This window comes from Onychomys torridus, chromosome 6 (genome assembly GCF_903995425.1).
Source record: "Onychomys torridus chromosome 6, mOncTor1.1, whole genome shotgun sequence".
NCBI lineage: Eukaryota > Metazoa > Chordata > Mammalia > Rodentia > Cricetidae > Onychomys > Onychomys torridus.
The window spans coordinates 37,668,761-37,691,131 of record NC_050448.1 but is presented as its reverse complement, the minus strand read 5'-3'; the positions used below and the strand labels follow the sequence as shown (position 1 = coordinate 37,691,131).

General features: G+C 37.5%; 1 protein-coding gene across 2 annotated transcripts in view; it reads right to left on the bottom strand.

The window, feature by feature from the left end:
* Positions 1-4,902: 4,902 nt before the first annotated feature.
* The window catches only part of Eif2a (eukaryotic translation initiation factor 2A), a 26,957-nt gene continuing 9,488 nt past the window's right edge, over positions 4,903-22,371 (bottom strand). Inside the window, exons 3-14 of one of the 2 annotated variants that reach the window (XM_036190115.1) lie at positions 21,130-21,204; positions 18,301-18,419; positions 16,115-16,214; positions 15,516-15,598; positions 14,635-14,708; positions 14,360-14,504; positions 14,110-14,226; positions 10,457-11,028; positions 7,746-7,859; positions 7,036-7,152; positions 5,874-5,939; positions 4,903-5,271 (exon numbers count right to left, since the gene is read on the bottom strand). In XM_036190115.1, coding sequence (XP_036046008.1) covers positions 5,206-5,271; positions 5,874-5,939; positions 7,036-7,152; positions 7,746-7,859; positions 10,457-11,028; positions 14,110-14,226; positions 14,360-14,504; positions 14,635-14,708; positions 15,516-15,598; positions 16,115-16,214; positions 18,301-18,419; positions 21,130-21,204 — 1,648 coding nt within the window. In that variant the 3' untranslated portion in view covers positions 4,903-5,205. The remainder of the gene's footprint in view (positions 5,272-5,873; positions 5,940-7,035; positions 7,153-7,745; positions 7,860-10,456; positions 11,029-14,109; positions 14,227-14,359; positions 14,505-14,634; positions 14,709-15,515; positions 15,599-16,114; positions 16,215-18,300; positions 18,420-21,129; positions 21,205-22,371) is intronic. The other variant, XM_036190116.1, reaches the window with a different exon arrangement.

Genomic DNA, 22,371 nt, shown 5'->3' with positions numbered 1-22,371 from the left:
GCTCAGATTCTCTGACCCTGAGTTGTCACTAGTAAACCTCTGTGGATCTCTACAGGAAACAACCCAGATGTCCCTCAACAGAAGAATGGATAACGAAAATGTGGTATATTTACAATAGAATATTACTCAGTTGTTAACATGAAACTTGTAGGCAAATAGAACTAGAAAAAAAAATTATCCTGTGTGGCATCCCAGCCCCCAAAAGACCAATATTTGATTTTATGTGGATATTAGCTTTAAGTCATTGGTAACCAAGCTATAATCCATGGAACCACAGCAGGTAGGTATAGCTTATGGACTAAAGAGAACAGACAGCTCTTGTTAGGATAGGGAAATAGGATAGATGACATGGGTGGATAGGGGTGGCTGGAATGGGAGGATCAAGTGGGGAGTGGGTTATAGGAGAGAATAAGGGGAAGGTCAGTAAAATTAGGAGGCATTTGAGAGGTAGTATAGAAATCTAATACAGTAGAAACTTCCTAAAATATATAGATGTATCAATTCCGCCTGAATGAAATCTTCAAACACTGGCAAAGATAGAGTTCCAACTGGCCAAATGAAGCTTCCAGTACTGGGATTGGGTTACATCTAATTGAGCTGTTGGAACCCTCAAATAGCCTAGGGTGTTGCCAAGACTATGGGTTGCTCTCTACAAACTGACAGCAAGGCCCCATTGCTGAAGGCATCACCTAAACAACTCATTGAAGATGGAGAGGCTGAGCTGGTGCCCACATAGAAGATCCCTAGGGTCTTGGGTACAGTAAGGTACTCTGCAGGCTACCAAAAGAGAAATATAAACACAAAACCAGCCACAAAACCTTTGCTCTACAATGTATACTACCTGCAAGATATGCTAGGGCAATGGTGGCACAAATTTGTGGGAGTAATCAACCAATCACTGACTAGATGGAACCCACACCCGCTACCGCTTGGGTGACCAAGAACCTGACACTACACAGCCCAGGGACCTAGGGTAAAACCTAATACTACTGGTCTTAAATTAAAAAAACAAACAAACAAAAAACCAAAAAAAATGTGGTGATAAAATGACTCCTAACAACATTCTGCTATACTCCTAGATCAGTGCCTTATTCAGCCATCATCAGAGAAGCTTCTTCCCACAGCCAGACATTACATAGAGAGCAAGAGACCTTGAAACACCCAGCCCTAAATGGGAGGTATCCATAAAAAAACTCCCCTCAGAGCTCAGGGACCCCTGGGGAAGTTGAGTAAAGAGAGTGTAAGAGCCAAAGAGGATGGAAAACACCAATAATAAATAGAAAGCCATATAAACCAACATGAGCAAAACTTCTATGAATTTACAGACTGAAGCAACATGCACTGGGTCTGCCCGTGTCTAAACCAGTCCTCTGTGTTTATGTTTATATATACTAAATGTGTGTGTATATATATATATATGTATATGTATAACACTATTTGTTAGTGTTTTTATGGGATTCTTGAGTGGATCTGTGATTCTTGTGCCTTTTCCAAGACTCTTTTCCTTCTATTATTGGTTTGTCTTGTCTAACTTCAATGTGATAACTTTTGTTTTATCTTATTATTTAAAAAAAAAATCAACAAACAAATGAAAACCTAGCCATTAAGATAAATATTAACACCTGAAGTAGCATACCTGCTGGGAGAGGGAAATCAATTTTTCCAATGGAGTGACACTGGGTCTATCAACCATTCCAGGTCAATAGTTAACCAACACCTAATGGAGTACAGTTTTTTGTGTGGTTTTTTTTTTTGTTGTTGTTCTTTTGTGTGGTTTTTTTTTTGTTGTTGTTGTTTTTGTTTTTGTTTTTCAAGACAAGGTTTCTCTGTGTAGCTTTGCACCTTTCCTGGATCTCGCTCTGTAGACCAGGCTGGCCTCAAACTCAGAGATCCACCTGCCTCTGCCTCTCGAGTGCTGGGATTAAAGGTGTGCGCCAACACCGCCAGGCTAAAAATATTTTTTTCTTTTGTTTTCTTTTTTTTTGTTTAGCTGAGGTGAACCCAGGGCCTTGTGCTTGCCAGGCAAGCACTCTACCACTGAGCTAAATCCCCAACCCTTTTTTTTTGAGAAATAATTTAAAGTTAAGAGAATAGGAAGCGGGGGAGAATCTGGAAGGACTTGAAAAGGGGAAGAATGTGATCAAAACATATTTAAATTTTGAAATTGTTTTAAAAAATAAAACTATAAAAAGAAAAAAAACAAAAAGAAAATCACTGGCACATAAATGCTTCTGCTTACAAATGACACACCTCAGTTCTGAGATTTCATTAGATGAAGCAAATCACACAGAATTGATAAGGTATAATATAAGGTATAATTCTTTGACACCTATGCCTAGGAGATGAAAACAAGAAATATTTGGGATGGGTAAGATAGCTCAGTGTGTAAAGGTGCTTGCTGCCAAGCCTGATGACCTGAGTTTAATGCCCAGGAACCAATTTGTCCTGATTGCTACACACATGCCTGGTACACATGCACACACAACTGCGTGAGTACAATAAAAACTAATGAAGTACTTACTAGTAGGGTAGTAACACTCCACGTGAATGTCACTGCATATTGAATGCTTGTAGCTGTGTACTGGCCAGACCTTTTCTATTCTAGGTCTTGGGCCTTGTTTTATAGAACTTACAAATGTACAAATAAATAGACCTACAAATAAGGAAATTTCCAGATGACATATTATCCCTTTGTAATCTACACTATATCTAGTAAACACCTGAAGAACTGTTACATAAGACCTAAAAAAAAGAGGGAAGGTTACTGCTTATAGTCCAGATTTGACTCTATGGCGTTGGTGGCTGATACAGGTTTCTTCGCTCTTCCTTCCCCTACAGAACAGGAGGAGACTCATCCTGTAATTTTGTTCGAATGAGCACAGCATGTCACAGTCACCCCTGTTATTTGTCTCCCCACAAACTGTGTGGTTTGACTGAGAATGGCTCTCAGAGGCTCATCTATTTGACTGATTTCTGGCTGGAGGAATTGTTTGGGAAGGATTAGGTGTCATGGCGAGAGTGCTTTGAAATCTCAAAACCCCACAGGAAGCCCAGTCCGTCTCTTGGCCCACAATTTAGGATCAGATGTGCGCTTGCTGCTCACTGCTCCAGCACCATGCCTGCCTGCTTGCTGCCACACTCCCACTATGATCATGGACACACCCTCTGAGACTGTAAGCACGCCCCCATACAATGCTTGCTTTTCTAAGTTCCCTTGTGCATGGTGTTTCCTCACACAGAAGAGCTACTCAGACACAAACTCTTGCCAGTTTGCCCAGCTTTGAATAGTCATATATCAACATATTTAGGTTAAACGGCTTTGAAACCCCACTTGATAAAAACTCTTAGTAATTTTGTCCTTTCTGTTATCTTACTAACTCAAAATACACATAATACAGAAATGACCATTACACCAAGCATCAATGAAACTAACTTTCCAAAATCAAAACAAACCCAATTCTAGTATATAGAAGAGCACCTCTGCTTTGTTAGTAAGCATGTGTGTACATGTGCTTGAGTTTCAAGATCTAAATATGCATCAGTGTGAATTTATTTAAATGCTACATTACACATGATAGATTATTATAAATTATAGGTGAGAGAGCACTGATAGGGAATGAGCTCCAAAATAGTTTCAGAGAACAGGGGTTTTACTGACCTTTTCCTTCCTTTTCATAGTTTTTTACCTCAAACTTGTGATACTTCCACCTCAACCTCCAATCCCACACACCTCAGCTCTGGGATTACAGGCATATAACATTACACTTGGCACAGAACAGCTTTTGTATTCCATCATTTCTTTAAAATACACATGAACATATATATATATATCTGATGTATATACACTTTGTACCTTTAAAACATAAATTGATGAATTTTGCTATAGAATACAGGTGAGAGAAGTGTTTTTCATTTTACACTGTTTTTTTTAACTCTTTGAATTGTTAAAAAAAAAAAAGTATATGTGTGTACTTTCTAAAGAAAGAGAAAAATCAGTCCTCTCATGAATGATTCAGTGGGTGACAACCTGAGTTGATGCCAAGAACTCACGTGGAAGGAAAGGACTGACTTCTGCAGGTGTCCTCTGCCCTCCACATGTGAACACACCCACCCACCCAAATACAGCCACCTACACAGCCAATAAACAAATGCTTAAAACAACAACAAAAATCCTCAGAAAATCAAATACAGAAATATTCAAAGGAAAAACAATCCACTAGAATATGAACAACTGACAAATTTGCCAAAACACACAAATATATCCCTAATAAAAAGAAACAGATGTAATCAATAACAAAAAAAGCATTTTCGCTTTCTTATGTTGGCAAAAATTCAAAGGCCTTGTTACAGTCGATATTAATAGAAGTAAAGAACTTTACTGGAGGACGAACAAATTATCGGAGTAATTTGGCAGTGTTTATAAAAGTAAAAGTGAACGCAGTTGCCCTGCCCTCAAGACACCAGCAGTGTTCCACAGGGACCTAGGCAGAGGCTCTGGAGACAGACTACTCAGGTCCAACTCCATTGCCCAACACTAGCCGCTTTCTTTCTTTTTTAAGTATTTATTTTTATTTTAAGTGCATGGATGTTCCACTTGCATGTATACCTGTGCAGGCCTGGTACCTGAAGGCCTGAGAAGGTGAGAGATTCCCCGGAACTGGAGTTACAGGCATGGCTGCATGTGGGTGCTGGGACTCAAACCAGGATCCTCTGGAAGAACAGCCAGTGTCCTTATCTGACCAGCCATCTCTCCAGCCCCTACAGATGTCTTAATTTTCTGGACTTAAGTTTCTTCAGTTATAAAATAAACAATATAGTAACATCCACTTCATAGTTATGTTGTAAGAATAATACATCCCATAAATTTATAATAAAGAACTTCTTAACTTGAAGGCAAAAATAAAATTTAAAATGTATTTATTTATATAGGAAATACTGTTACCTATTAAAAAACAAATGTCTGTCAATTTGTCAAGCTTATCTGAAAAAAATCATCTCTCTTTACCACATATTGACATGATACAGGATGCAGATGTAAAAGTCAACTTAATAGACATCATTAAATAATCACACATATGCAACCTTAGATAACTGGTTAAAAATACAGGCTGATGTTAAAGGTGGCATGTAGAGACTCCATGAATACCATGGATTAACAGACTTGCTTATACTGTTTCCTGCTGACAATTTGTTTTCTATGAATCTTCAAATTCCCAATTCCAAATCTTCAAGCTCCTGGAGAAGGGCTTTCTCTTTTTGAATTTTCTCCAACTACAAACATTTCAAACATTAAAGTTATTACATAGAAAATAATTATTGGATCTGTAACCTAACAGTAGAAAGGACAAAATTTAGAAATGGAATATTCTTATACTTTATCAAATCCACTGGCAAAGCCAGGTTAGAAAGCAGTTCTAACTTGTTCCTGTTATAATCAAGGTACAATGCATAGAGCTGTCAGATTGTCCCTTCCAGTTCGAGATTTCCTGCATCTACTTGTGCTTAACTGAGAACACGGGGAGGGAAGAGGCAGGTGGGCAGTGCAGCAGATGGGAGGAAACCTCTTATTTACCTAACAACTGTCACTACGTTTCCAGTGACAGCATTAGATACCACTTAGAAACTGTGACTCATTCACCATCACCTAGGGCTGAGCTTCCCCTATCACAGACAAAACTTCAAGAGTATTCAAAGGAAATTTAAAAAGTATTAAAAAGAATATTGTAAACTGTTTCCCAGATAAGTTTTTCAGTTCTGTACTATTTTCTTGGCTGAATGATTACATATACTAATCCTGAGAGTAGGGGGGGATGGGACTAGGGGATGGAGAGGGTGCTAATGGCTATGAACCTAAATGGAAAGTGAACCCTTACCTGATTTTTCTCTAGCTGTTTCCCAGCGGCTGACTGCTCTTTCAGCTGCTCTATTGCTTTTAGTTTCTGTGAAATAAATACAGGGAAGAAGGAAGAAGTTACTTTCTAATGCAAATTATTTTATCAACAACAACCATACTACACTTTTTCAAAGACGGTCTGGTAAAAATGCTGGGACAAGCCAGGCAGTGGTGGCGTACACCTTTAATCCCAGCACTTGGGAGGCAGAGGCAGGTGGATCTCTGTGAGTTTGAGAACAGCCTGGGCTACCGAGAGAAATCCAGGACAGCCAGGCTGTTACACAGAGAAATCCTGTCTTGAAAAACAAAAACAACAAGGAAAAAAAAAAATACTAGGATAAGTTTGCTATTTTTAAAGTTAAATGTAAAATTGTATGTTAAAAGGATGGGACTGGGCAAACTAGGTTTTTGTAAGTTTTTTTGTTTGTTTGGGTTTTTTTTTACTTATTCGTGTGTAGGTGTGTGCTGTGGAGCACACAGAGGCAGAGGAACACTGTGGGGTCTGGTCTCCCTCTCCTTTCACCTCTCTGTGAGTTCTGGGCTCAGATTGGACTGTCAGGTCTGCATAGCAAGTATTTAACGATGTGAGTGTACAGCTGTGGATTCACAAGAACAACACAGATTTCAGCATCTATTTCAACATTCCCCTGGGGCAGACACGCCTCACTCCCAGGGCTGTCCACACATACCGTACGTTCCCTTCTGTGTCTGTGTTCATTTTAAAAGCTGGAATGAAGTATTTGTTCCTATCTAACTCAAAGGGAGCTACTGAAAAGCTGAGGCAAGTCTTCAGGCCTGGGGATGTAGCTCAGGAGAGGAGTACTTGCTTAGCATGCATGAGCCCTGGGTTCAATCTCCAGTCCACAGCAATGATAACAATAAAAAGTGCCATTACTACAGATATCTAATGTTCCTTATAACTTCAAAATTGACAATATAAGCAGTTTCAGTCACCAAAGCATTTGTGAATGGAACTGAACTGAGGACGCCTCTAAGTTACACTATTTTATGGAAAGAAAGCAACAGAGAGAACTGTCACCGACTTTCAGTCTCTGCCAAGCACCTGTGTCCCTCTCTTAATTATGCAATTCTCACGCACAAGCCTTCTGATGCACATATCTATTTTTCACTCAGTCTCTCACCTTCTTTAGATTCTTAATTTTTTTGTCTACTTCAGGATCACCCGAAGCAGACTGGGTGATAGTGTTCCGTGGCGAATTCTGTGGGACAGGAGCAGGAGCCAAATCACTTCTTGCTTCCTAAAGGAAAAACAAATTGAAACCTCTATTTATTCTCTGTCTGTGTGTGAGACAGCTGAGTGGGTAAGGATGCTTGTTGCCAGGGTGACAACCTGAGTTCAATTGCTGGAACACACATGGTGGGGGCTGACCACAGTACATGTGTGGTCAGAGAACAGCCTGCTGCAGGAGCTGGTGCCTTCCTTCCACCGTGTGAGCCCAGGGATCAAACCTGAATGCATACATTTACTAACTATAGAGTATATACTCACTGCAAAAGGGGAAAACCTCACTTTTTAGAAGAATATAATGCAATTCCACCTTTTGAAATAACATTATTGGTCCAGTGGGATGGCTCAGTAGGTAAAGATGTCTGTTGCCACCAGGCAGTGGTGGTGCACGCCTTTAATCCCAGCACCTGGGAGGCAGAGCCCGGGGATCTCTGTGAGTTTGAGACAAGCCTGGTCTACCAAAGTGAGTTCCAGGACAGCCAGAGCTTTTATACAGAGAAGCCCTGTCTCAAACAAAACAAAACAAAACAAACAAAACAAAAACCAGAAAAAACAATCAAGTAGCTCTTGGCTTGAATTTGAAGAGCTCAGCACTCCAAATACCTGTTTGGCAGCTTTTTTCGCTTCATGCTTCCTTTGATTTTTAAGGGCTGCTTTTGATAATGGCTTGTCACTTCCTGGATGTGGTTTCATATTCTGGGGAGGTTCCTCTTCATGCTATGGAAAATGTAAAACAAGTACTTATGAAATGGAGTCCAAGGTTTGAAAAGCATACAATAGCAAATTATGTTCTTTAACTAGTACAGGATGATTCTATCAGAATTATTTAAGCAAACTGGCAAGGCACATGTCTTACTAGAACAGAGTTAAATAAGGGCCTTTCTATTAGCTGATATGTATCTTCTAGTTACATAAGCCCAGGCAGAATTCACGTTTGGTTTAAAGAAATATGAAATTTGTCTCAGGACCACTAGAGACATGTAGTTCTTATGAAACTGAGTAACAACAGCTTCTCTGCAGTCTTTTTGATGTGATTAGTACCAGTAGGAAGCAGCGACCTCATTTATTTTCGTCCCAACAAGAATCACGTGACAGCTCTTTACTGGTCAAGTCTGAGGTTGAAAAGTTAAGCACTGTTGAAATGGACTATCGCAATAGGATTTGAGAGGCTTTAAGAATTTTTTAGTCAAGAAGGAAGGATGCTGTTTTCTTTTTGTGCAAGCCAGGAGCAGGAAGTTTTATTCTTTGAAAGAGTTATCTAATTCTCTGGGTACCTTCTTACTAGTGTATTCAGCCCTTTTAAAAGAACATTCCTACTTCTCAGCTAGGGTGCAGCTCCACTTTTCTAATAATCTCAAGAACATGTAGCTCATGCTCAGATGTCCTTTATCAGTAATACTATCACAGAAACTCAGACCACTGAGCAAGGCTCTCCTGAGCTCTGAAATACTATTTGAAAGTATATGTGACTCCAACCAATAGTCAGGAAAGGGGAGGAACTAGTGTCCTGAGGACAATAAATGCTATTTCTCCAAGACCATGTCTGCCTGCACGCTGCCATGCTTCCTGCCATGATAATAATGGACTAAACCTCTAAAACTGTAAGCAAGCTCAAATGAAATGCTTTCTTTCATAAGAGTTGCCATGGTCATGGTGTCTCTACACCAACTAAAACAGCATTTTAAATACTGAGACAATTGCTGGTCAGTGGTGGTGCACGCCCTTAATCCCAGCACTCAGGAGGCAGAGCCAGACGGATCTCTGTGAGTTCCAGGCCAGCCTGGGCTACCAAGTGAGTTCCAGGAAAGGCACAAAGCTACATAGAGAAACCTTGTCTCCAAAAACAAAAACAAAACAAACAAACAAACAAAAAAAAAAACTGAGACAATTTGTATTCAGATCCATTGGGTCTTGAAAAATCAGTAACTTTGGCAAATTGGACCCAAGATCACCTATGGAAATTACTGCTGAATGGTTAGCTGCTCACCATTTCCTCCTGCTCACTATTGCCTTATATCATCAGCCTCACCTAATTAGCATCTGAATTTAAGTCCTGGACCTATAAAGGTAATGTAGCATGTTGAGTTATCTTTTCCAGAAATGAAACTGAATCCAAAATAACAGACTATTGCCACTGCCCTAAGTCACCCATCATAAATATATAAATACATGGTAGGGCCTTACAGCTGAAGACACTGCACATTTTGGCTGCAGGACAGAGAAAACAATCTCAAACTGACCAGGAAATATCTTCCTTGATGGCTAGCATTCATGGTGCAGACAGTGTTATGCAGACTGCTGGGAGAATAGACATCAATGGTCTTACCTAGTATTGGACCCTGCATGGTGCAATACTGACCTTCCAGGCAAGATGTGCCTACTATCCCAACAGTTACATGGTTACTGCTTTCTGATTGGATTTGAGGCTTGTTCTACAGAAGAGAATTTCATGCTTCCTACTATATATCCTGATCAAAAGTCCTGATATTATTTTGCTAAATAGTCATGTTGTCAAATTGCCTTCTAAACATTTATATTTATACCCCTAGGCCTGAGCTGCTTTTAACACTGGTCAGAGTCAAGGGGGAGATTCATTACTGGTCAAAGTGCTGAAAAAGCCCTAAAGAGGAGAGGGTATCAAGCCCCACCCCATCACCAAGGCTCAGACAACATCACAGAAGAGGAGCTGCAAAGAACATAAGAGCTGGAGGTTGGGGAGGAGTGCAGTAAAATGCTATCTTCTGGTTAGGATATGGTTATTGAACTCACGAACTCATAGCAGCTGGGCTTGCCTGCACACGATCAAGCCAGCCAAATTCTGACAGAGATTTGACAGACGACTTCTAGGCCACAGCACTTACTGAAGAATTGGTAAGTGACTGTTGTTGGGGAAGGCACAATCATTGCTTTTGAGGATACGGCCATCATTAGGACATGGCCATTTGCCAATAGATGGCCCCATACCTATGCTCATATGGACAGTGCTAAATGGACTTAGAAGGTTATTTTTTAAAAAGACATGAAGTTGGGAGAGGAATATGAGGATAGTTGGATGGGGAGATAGAGTAGATATGATCATATTTCATTGCATATGTGTGTGAAATTTAAGAATAAAAAAATTATTTTTAAACTCTAAGCCCCTTTAAATTAACCTTTTAGCCTGCTTAATATATGAGCTGCTCAGCATGTTCATCTTCTGTGGGTCTTAGGAGAGCTCTCTGGAGTATATTCTAAGTAGGTACTAAGCAACAAAGCATGGGAAAAAGGTCTGCAGAGTTTCACACAAAATCACTTTCCTCTGTGCTCTTACTTACCAGCTTGGAATTGGTGACGGGTTTATTTCTTAAGGCTGGAGGTCTGTAAGCTGTTGCAACTTTAGGTTCCTCACTAGGTACTTCACTTGGAACTGCTTGGTACTTGATTGTTTTTGCTGGAAATACTCCATCCAAAAATGGCTGCCAAGAAACCTGCCATAATTCTCCATTTGATGGCACATCATACTTATGCAAGAGAGAGCCAGTATAATGCCAAATCTTATACCCATTATTTACACGTAACCTGGGAGCACATGTGGCTGTTAAAATATGCTCACCATCTGGGCACCAGGCAAAATACGTAGAATCGGAAGCCACTGGTTTAGAAATTAGTTTGTAGTTTTTAACATCCCATACTTCCATTTGTCCCCGAAGATTTCCAAATCCAGCCAGTACTAATATATGTCCATGAGGGCTATAGTAGGCTGCATTGCGAGGACCAGTCCCAAAGTCAAACACAGGATCACACTTCAGGTTGAAGACTGTTGCTTTCGCAGGCATAAAACCATAAACAGCACAAAACTCAGTAGAGCTAGAATTCCAAACTACATCATAAATTGGGCCATTTTTTGCTAGAAAAAGAATGTAAGATACAAATCAACAGTAAAAAAAATTATATGAATATTAGCACAAGATATAAATATATAACACTCATAAGCATGCCAAACATTTTTTAAACTTCAAAAATTATTCTTTTGTGATATACTATGAGTATTAATACAAAATCATACATTTAAGAACTCCCATAGAATTTTATTATCTTTTAAAGACTTTAGCAATATGGGCTCATGGAAGCCAACTATAGACTTACAGTAATACTTTACTACTAGAAATAAAAAAAGATACTTTTTAAAAATGAGGTTTTGCTGGGATGTCCAGGCTAGTCAAATTCCTCAATTCAGATGATCCGCCTAGCTCCAAAGTGCTAGGACACAGACTACAGGTACAGACTACCATGTTCAGCAACAGTTTGTTTTTTGTTTTTTGTTTTGGAATGAGTAATATCTGCACATTGCTATACAAATATGAACTATATAAAAACACATGCCACAAAAGTGTCTGTATCAAGGTAACCCACTTCATTTCTTGAATAGCCTTTTATTAGAATATTTTCTAAAGCATCTTCTCTAAATACATAAAAATTACAAAGTTCTAGGCTTTTTGTCATTTCATTTAGTACCATATTTTGGAGACTTTTCTACATTATCACATAAAAATCTGCTTCGCCCTCTGCCTCTGTAATCCATTACAAACCTCCCTGATCATTTCCCCGGTCTAAGCGCAGACAAACATGTGAGAACACAGCTATAAGGTTAATAACTTGGTAATGGACCCTCATGTTCACACTATACAGTTTATTTTTTACCTTTTCCAATCTATTAGGTTAAATTTAAGACTTGGTTTTATTTCCATTTGCTTAATTATTGCTCTTTTAATAATTAAAAGTAATTCATTTGTTTTCTGGTAGAATAATTTTCTTATACCATTCCCATTTTCTTTCTGGTTATTGAATAGGCATTTAGGTATCTTGTGAAATTAAGAACGCTTAAGTTTACCCTTTCTTATACTCATATATCCCTTGCCTGCGTGTTATCCCTTGTTAATTTTGGAGTTTTCCCCCCTGGGAGAGCAGGTGGGACAGGGTATCTTGTAATTCAAGCCAGTCTTGAATTGGCTATGTAAGTGAAGATGACTTGAATCTCCAACCCTCCTCTTCCATGTTCTAAATATTGGGATTAAAGGCATTTATTACTATGCTCAACTCTTTTGTCAGCTTAAAAAAAATTCTTTTCTACTTACCTAAGTTAATAGATTCTTCTAACAGAAACCTGTAAGTTTTTATATACTATAAAGTTATCATTTTTTTCTTAAGATTTTTGTCTTGCTTAGAAAAATCTTTTTTTTAATTCCAAGATCAGAAAAAAAGTTTTCTCATATTTTCCTTTTTAAGAGTTCCTTTGAGGTTTTATATATAATTGAGGGTCAAGTGGAATTTATTTTGGTAAAAAGAAGTAACAAATTTATGTTCCAAATGACTAGCCATATATACATTACTTTTTTATAAGCCAGATCCAAATGTTCTTAATTATACTATTTTACATTTTAATTTCTTTTAGTAGCAGAATTACTTATGTCCTCCTAATAGATTGCAAAATATTCTTGTGTGTTAACTTTTTTATTACCAAATTTCAGACCAGTTTATCTAGTCTAAAAAAAAAAAACTGCATTAAATGTTAAATTTTAGATTAACTAGGAAAGAAATGTCATCATTTATAAAAGTTTGCTTATTAAAGTTTAAAGCTTATCTGAAGAGTTTTTAAGTTTTATTCCACAGGCTCTTAGAGTTTACATGTCTCTTGGTATGTCTTATGTATTTAAAAGGCTGTTGCTTATACTATGACTTCATTTATACAAAGACACAAATTCAGTGTTGTCCTTCTTTGGATCTTTTGTATTTTACTTGATATTCAGGTCTATTTGTTTAACTTCTTATTTCAGTGGGAATATAGAGCTTTTTGGAGGGAAAAGTATGGACTATTTCTCTACTTACATACATTCAATTCAAAGTGAAAAAATTAGGGAGCTGCTAGAATTTAAAAACTACTCTTTTGGGGCTGGAGAGATGGCTCAGAAGTTAAGAGCACTGCTTGTTCTTCCAAAGGTCCTGAGTTCAATTCCCAGCAACCACCTGGTGGCTCACAACCATCTGTAATGAGATCTGGTGCCCTCTTCTGGCCTGCAGGGATACGTGCAGACAGAACACTGTATACATAATAAAATAAATAAATCTTTAAAAAACAACAACAACAACAACAACAAAAACCTACTCTTTTGTGCTGGAGAATTGACTCAGCAGTTAAGAGCCACTTGCTGCTCTTGCAAAGAACCGGAATCAATTCCCAGCACCACTGGCAGCTCACAACCAATGTAACTCCAGTTGCAGAGAATCCAGTGCCCTCTTCTGACCTTGTGCAACAAGTATGCACATAGTGTACAGACATACATGTAGGCAAAATACTCACACACATAAAATAATAAAATACAAAGTCTAAAAATTTTTTAAGTAAAATAGCTATTATTCTATAGTTAATTTAGTTATCAAAGTAAGAGGTCAATTGGTAACATTGTGGCTTTACTCTCATTTCTGCAGCTATTTTTAAACTTACTACATCTACTTGCTGTGTTAGTTAAGTGTTCAGAGAGCTGCTATAGAAGACCACATCACCCAGAGTCTACCCCTACTCAGTGCTGGCACCACGCTAGCAAACTGTCTGTCAAAGTCACACTTGCCTGAGGATGACTTTAAGTTTCTCATGAAGAGGAATTTTATCAGAAATGTTATCATGGTATTTGAGTTTACTCACTTGATTAAGAATTTAGACTGTGCCAGGAATGGTGTCGCACACCTTTAATCCCAGCACTTGGGAGGCAGAGGCAGGTGGATCTCTGTGAGTTTGAGGCCAACCCAGGACAGCACAGCCAGGCTATTAAACAGAGAAACTCTATCTCGAAAAACAAAAAACAAACAAAAAAGAATTTAGTTTGTATTATCTTTATGTCGTGTGTGTGTGTGTGTGTGTGTGTGTGTGTGTGTGTGTGTGTCTTTCACTGTCACTGATTTTAACCACAGGAAACTGTCAAGGTGTACTCACGTAATTGTACTACAGCACTTTCTCCATTTGTTGCAATGTAATGCAGCGTCTGTTCTCCATAGTAGGAAGCTCCTGTCTTGTCAACATCTGTACTAGCTATTACCAGCACAGCAGTAGCTATAACAGTGAAACAGTATTCAATTAGATTCAAAATGCAAGTTAAAAATCATCTATAGATTGCTTTCTTTATATATACATATGAATGTCAAAATTAATATTTGATAACAAAAATGAAAATTATTCACTGTACCTTTTTTATTCCACAGCATTGTAACCTTATCAGCTTTAAAGAAGCTTTTATTGGCCAGTGCTGCCTGAGGTCCAGCAAAGTTGGGGTACTGATATAATCTAACAAACGAAGGTGCACCTTTACTTCCTGGGACATAGACTGCCACCTAAGATATACATGCATAAATCAGTACTTAACTCTTAGAAGCATAAAAACTGAGATGGATGCTTTTAGAATTACTTTTAAAAAAGAGAAAAGACTTAAGTTCTATATAAATAAATAAAAACAGGAATTACCTTATAAGGTTGGCTTCCAGGTGATAAGTTAAAGTCATTAACTTTTTGCAAATGTAATTTATTTGCTATTGTGTCTAAAATGAGAGGAAATAGATTAGAGATTGATAATAAATTAACAAAAACACATCAAACTCTGAATTCATTATAAAAGGCTTCTGTAACTACAAACTGTTCATTGTAGTTTCACGTAGATGAGGCAGAGCAATCCCATAGAAAAGGCATGGGTGAAAGCCATGACAGAACAGGCTTGAATTCCATTAACCCATTTACTATGTGTATAAACTTGGCCAAGCACATGGTATATGCTCCAATAAATGCCAATCTTTATATTAAACAATTCATAGACTCCACTAGATGGTAAAGATTGTACTCAGCTTCTAATGTAAAATGTGCATAAAGAAATTCTATATGAGCTGGGTGGTGGTGACACACGCCTTTAATCCCAGCACTCAGGAGGCAGAGGCAGGCGGCTCTCTGTGAGTTCGAGGTCAGCCTGGTCTACAGAGTGAGTTCCAAGACAGGCTCCAAAGCTCCAAAGCTCCACAGAGAAACCCAGTCTCGAAAAACCAAAAATAAATAAATAAATAAATTCTATATGATAAATAATAATATAGCTGATACTGATTACCCTAAGCACTGAGAATCCATGTTAATAAGTAATAGTGCTACCCTAGTTAATGGGATAAATACATCAACAATACTTAGGATGGCCCTGACCCTATAATGCCACTGAGGAAGAAAATTCTGTGTTTAGATTAGGGCTAGCTTGGGGTTGAGCACTTAGCTAGCTCGTGTGAAGCCCTGGGATAGACTCTTAGCACTGAAGACAAACAAAAACCTTTGAAAACTGTAAATAATAAAGTTATTTAGTTTTTCCATACCAAAATTGTTGTTTTCAAAGAAGTGAACTTCATTGTTAACATTCCGTGCACAAATAATTTCATCATCTGACCAGGAAGGACACCTATGGGAAAAAGGAAAACCACATCAAAGCACTGATGCTGCTTAAGATAAAACACTAACATTACCTCTGCTACCAACAGTACTAATAGTCTTATTAAAACGGTGTACCATTAAAAATATATTGTTCCTTTCTTTTTAAAAACTAAGAGATAATATTTTACTATAATGTACTCCTATACCATTAAAAACCCTTAAATACCAGGATTTTAGAATAATTTATTTTCAAAGTCAATACTAGAGAAACAAAGCTGACATTAGCAATACTATGAAAACACCACTTTCCAGACTGGGAGGTGGCTCAACTTTGAAGAGCACTGTTCTTGCAGACAACCAGGGCTCATTTCCTAGCACCCATGACAGCTCATAACCATCATAACTCTAGTTCCACAAGATCTGATGCCTTCTGACCTCCAAGGCCACTAGGCATACATACGGTGCACATACATACATGCAGGCAAAACAGTCTTAAAATAAATGTAAATTTTTTTAAAAATACCACTTTAAAGCATTTATTTACCAGTTTTGCATTTTTTTCTGTATGAAAGATTTCAAACATGCTCCAGTTTTCACATCATAAAGCTGTAGGTTGGGTACCCCAGCTGTGCCATCTTTAGAAGCTGCAACAAAAATATTTTTTATAGTGATTGTCTTCTAACACTGCTAAGATTTCATTCTCACAAAAATCTTAGAATAAGATTAAGAATATTAAATAAAATATTGCCTCCAATCAACTTCCTATCTTTAATTATGAAGCTAATCATCCATAGCCATGACATCATGACAGTTGTTTGAGTTAAAGCCATCTCTGAAATGATTATGAATACTTGAGGGATTTCTTACTAATTCTGTTAAAGGGATTAAGTCATGAAGGTTTGTACCCATCACTTATGATTCTCAATTTCTCTTCAATTTACTTGGAAAAACAAGATTCATTAGAGTCCAAGTCTCTTTCTTGGAAGAATAAAACCCTGAGGGCTATAATCCAACAATGAACTATTATCATTTATTTATTTAAAAAGATTGCCATTGTTAGGAGAATGTTTTCCCACCTTTTTTTTTTTTTTTTAATGAGACATAGTCATATATATCCTAGACTTACCTCAAATTCCTGTGTAGTTGACAGTGACCTTGAACTTCTAATTGTGAGTACTGGAATTACAGGCAGGAGATATCCCACCCAGTTTATGTAGTATGGGGATCAAACCCGGGCCTTAGGAATGCTGGCACATACTCTACCAACTGAGTTACATTCTAGCCCCAAATAATATATTCTTAAAACAGTCTTTATACCACTTTTGTATGTTTGTATGGATAAAGCATGTTTAGATGAAAGTTCATATATCATTACCATTAGATTGCTTTAAATGTATCAAGATAGGGCACTGTTTCCTATCCTTTTTTGGTTTTGAGAACAAGGTCTCTCCAACTCACAATCTTCTTGTTTCAGCCTCCTAAAAGTACTGGAATCACAAAGATCTAGACTACACATTTTGTCATAACAAATGCTTGTTTGATATTATATCTATTATACTGTCTTTTGCTTATAGTGATTACTTTAAATGTTGACTAAATCATTATTATTCCAGACCTTTAGAGATTGTTTCTAGCCAAGCTATTTATTTTCTAAATTTCCTTTAGCAGTTTTTCTTCTCCTTTATCTCATAACTTACATTTTCACTTTACTTCCTGAAGTATGTCATTAACAGTCAACCATGACTCAAAAATATTAAAAGTAAAATCCCAGAAATAACTCATTATTTTAAATTGCATACTGTGTTAAGTGATGAAATCTTGAGCCATCCCATTCTGTTTATTGTTTGCTTATTTACTTATTTGTTTATTTTGAAACAAGGTTTCACTATGTATCTCTGGCTATCCTGGAAGTCACTTTGTAGAGCAGGCTGACCTTGAACTCACAGAGATCTACCTGCCTCATTAATTATCTTTGTGTCCACTGTATCCATACTACACCCATATTCTTCTACCCACCCAGTAGCCTCCTTCCTTGGCTATTATACTTACTGGCAGAGGACACAGTGCTTGCAAGTAACCCTTATTTTACTTATTGAGTGGGAACACAAAAGTAGTGATGCTAGCCATTTTCTATGAAGAGCTTCCTTAAAGTGAAAGGTCAAAGCTCTTACCTAATATAAGAAAAGGCTGCGTGATTGCTGAACATTAGGACTGGCAATGAGAATGCATCTTCTATCCAGGAAATTATGAACAAACTTTTTGTGTTACTTTTTCTGTGGAACCCTAACAGTTAAAAGTCACAGTCACAGCACAGTAAGTCCCTGGTTAAGATGAAAAAGGCTGGGGCTGTGGGCAGAGCTCAGTTGGTAGAGTGCTTGTCTAGAATGCATGAAGCCCCGGGTTTGGTCTCCAGCACCACATGGATGGAACATGGTGGTAAACACCTGAAATCTCCCCATCCAGGAGGTGTGGACAGTAGATCAGGAGTTCACGATCATGCACAGCTAGAGTTTGAGGACAGCCCCAACCACTTGATACAGAGACCACTTAGGGTGTGGCTTTCAGTCTCAGTCATATGCTACGATCCTATTCCCTGCAGAGGTGGGGGTGAGGGGTGGGGGTGTCTGCTTGACCTTAAATTACCATCTTACAAGGTTATAAACTTAGTTTTTTTTCCCACCAAATGTAATTGGTCCTGCTAGAATATTTTTACAAGGGGAAAATACTTACTAGTGTAAGGCTGCCACGTTGCCAGGACAGTGTTATTTGGCGAGAATTCAAGGCAAACTGCTTTTGGGAGGTCGAAGGAGTGCAGTAGTCCCTTGTTAGTGACATTGATTATATTTACTCTGGTTTCAAAAGAAATTACTTCAGCAAAAATACCATTTTATAACAGCCAGCACTAACCAAAACATTCATGCCTCTTTTCAAATATAAAACACTCCAAATTGTTCACTTTTTATAAAAGCTACTTTTCAGAGTTTCAAAAAACACCAAGGAAACACTTTCACTTTAAAAAAAACGTAAATTTTACCAAAAAGTATTGAGTACAGAATTAGCACAAGAACCAGAAGTGATATGACCAACTGAGTGAGCACATGGCTATGCTGCAGGGAGGCTGGGGGTCATCAAGTCAAAGGGGAGGCAGGCACGAGGCCAAATGCTGAAGCACACTTGTTACATTTGAATCCACAGAAACTGTAATAGTTGGGAAATCAGTAAGCATGTTTATTAAGATCGCAAGGGCTGTCTAACACATAGGCCTATCAAGAATTACTGTGTTACAATAATAACAAAATAGCAGTGATCGTGTAATTAAAGTAGTTCCATATTGGATACTTCCTACATAATCCCATGCAGTGGCCTCACCACTTTCTATAAATCTCTTATTTGAATCCTTACAAGCATCATCATCTCTATTTTATAAACAAATACATTTAGACTTAAAAAAAATCAAATGAGTTGATCTGATCAGCATATTACTGATAAATGCTACAGCCAAGTTTTGGAAGTCAGCTTGCCCTGACATACTCAAGTCCCAGGGTGGGGCTGCAGAGATGGCTCAGAGGTTAAAAGCAGTGGCTGCTCTTCTGGAGGGCCCTTGTTGGAGCCCCAGCACTCACACAATGGCTCACAACCACCTGGAACTCTAGTCCCAGGTCTAAAGCCTCTTCTGGCTTCCATGGGCACTACACACTTGGTACAAAGACACACATACAGGCAAAACACCCATATAACCCATATACATATAAATAAATAAGTACATACTTTCTTTCATTAAAAATTGAGCTGGGCATAGTGGCATATGCCTTCAATCCCAGCACTCAGAAGGCAGAGGTAAGCAGATCTCTGTGAGTTCACAGCCAGACTGATCTACATAATGAACAGCCAGAGCTATGCAGAGACACTGTCTCGAAAAAAAAAAAAGAAAAAAAAAAAATTGGAGGTTACCCAACCTTTAGACAATGAAGCATGATGTTTTGTCTATAAACTGTGCTGGAATGCATTGAAGGGTATTCTGGGAGGTATTTGGCCTGTGGGCCACAGGTTTAGGTACACCCACAATTAATCTTTTAAGGGTTAATACATACATATAAAGTGGAATTTTTTTTTCAAGAAATTGCTGAAATAAACTTTATTCTGCTCATATGTGAGATGGATACTAGGGTAAGGATAAGCAGAAACCAGTAAGAACGAGAGTATATTGCACACTTAAACAAACACACATGCACATGCATCCCCCCCAACACAATGATTCTTTGCAAATTATAAACAATAAACAACACATTTGAAAATGAGGCTTGCTTGTTTTTGCTGTTGGTGATATTCAATGGTTATTCCTAGTTTAATAAAATTTTCAAAAATCCTATTTAAGAAAAGATGTTATAGTTTCTGAATTAGATAACTACAAATTGACCAAGACCACAATCAATACCCATATCTGATTGCCTTGCCCTGGAACAATATGTACTATTTTATAATCACATCATTTTAAAAAATATAAAGGTTAACATCTGTATAGAAAACACCTATTAAAATGAGGATACTATCTAAAAAAGCATAGGGATATATTAAAAAGATTTAAAAAGCCGAGCCATGGTAGTATGCAACTTTTATCTCAGCACTCAGGAGGCAGAGGCAGGCAGATCTCTGTGAGTTCCAGGCCAGCCTGATTTACGTAGTGAATATGAGAGGGCTATATAGAGAGATCCTGTCTCAAAAACAAAACAAAAAACTTTAACATTGTGGCTAAGATTCAATGTGCTTATATTGTTAATGATTTACAAGGATTTTATTGGTCAGTCAATACCCTAAAAAGCAAATCAACTAATTTAACAGTCTTTAATAGTTAATTTTTTTAAAAGACCACATTTTATCTGACTTTCAGAAAATTTTAAAATATATTACCACTATAAGGAACTTTAAATTCATTATTTTCATACTAATGCATTATTTTTCTCTCTTTTGAAAAACCTAACAGTATACGTTTGAAAACAAAAGAAAAATAGTAACAGATATTTGGACATTTTCTTGATCTGTGAAATAATGTACTGACTGTAGAAAATTTAGGAAATCATGATCATTTAATGAAAATAATTATTTTCTTAAAAGACCAGTTTTGTAATCTGACAGTTTACATAATATAAGTTATATTAATCATTCTTTCTATACTTTTATTCACAATAAAATTAATAGTACTAACTTAGTTACTCATTTGACAGAAAAAATACAAAGTATCTAAGTCTAAAGTTTACAAGCAAAAATAATTATCTTCTAAATGTGAATTTGAGAAACCCTAACCAATAACTTAGAACACTATTTGAAATAACTTTTTGATTTCCTCAGTAATAATTTTTTCACAATTATTTTTAATTCTGAGTCACTACACAACTCAATTTATGGCATTTATATAAAGTTCAAAGTACTCTCATTACACATAACAATAAATGCACATGACAATGAAACTTTATCAATGATAACCAAATACATGCTTTTCAAATTATGCCAGCTGTGTAATATTCATTGTGTCCATAAAATTTTCCATAAATGAGCACTAACTTTTCTCCATTGTTCCAGGCAAACAATGTCCCATCCTTACTAAAAGTGTAGACTTTGCAATTTTTTCCAGATTCCCTGAAAAAAAAAAAACGTTTAAATTAAAAGGCATTAATAATACTTTTCAAAAAGTCTGATTGAAAAGTCTATACTGCATTAATTCAATGACTTAATAATTTATACAAATTTTAGAAACTATTCCAAAATGTTGTCTATTTAAATACTTCATCTCTTAAAATGTAAATGTCAGCAACCATTGTAAAGTATGCTGGAAAGTGGCTTTAGGCAATCAGATAAATCTTCAGAAATAGATCATTTTTTAGTGTGGTAGTCTGAATGAGAATGGCCCTCATAGGCTCACGGATTTGAACATTTAGTCATCTGGAATGGCACTACTTGAGAAGGATTAGGAGGTGTGACTTTGTTGGAGAAAGCATGTCACTGGGGGTGAGCTTTGGGGTTTCAAATGCTCTAGCCAGGGCCAGTGGCACTCTCTTCCTGCTGCCTCTGGACCCAGATGTAGAACTCTCAGCTACTCTCCAGCACCATGTCTGCCTACATGCCACCATGCTCCCCACCATGACGACAATGGACTAAATCTCTGAAACTATAAGCAAGCCCCAATTAAATTCTTTCTTAGAGTTACCATGACCATGGTGTCTCTTCACAGCAATAGAACACCAACTAAGACAGTGACCAAAGAAGGCAAAACAATGAAACTGAATGTGCAAGTTATTAGCTGTCACCTCTGACTAAGCTGAGGGACTGCAGTGCAGAGGCTTTGTAGAGACTGGCCCCATACTATCTGCATCACAAAACGGTAGTGGACAGAATACCCTCAAGGACTAAAGTGTTCTTGGATTTGAAAGACTAAGCTATTCCATCAATTTCCCCAGTGGAGACTTAATGTATAAAAACAAGGCCAGAGCTGGGTGGCAGTGACCACACCTTTAATCTCAGCACTCGGGGAGGCAGAGCCAGGCAGATGTCTGAGAGTTCGAGGACAGCCTGGTCTACAGAGTGAAATCCAGGACAGGCACCAAAACTACATAGAGAAACCCTATCTCAAAAAAATAACAACAACAAAATTAATAATAATAATAAAAACAATACATAGATCTTAGTAAATGGTGATGCAAGCTTCTGAATATCATCTGTGGAAATATGACTAGTGTCAAAGGTCTATCAAGAAATCAACACTATAATTATTACAACTCTCTACGGGAGATGACCACTGTGAATATA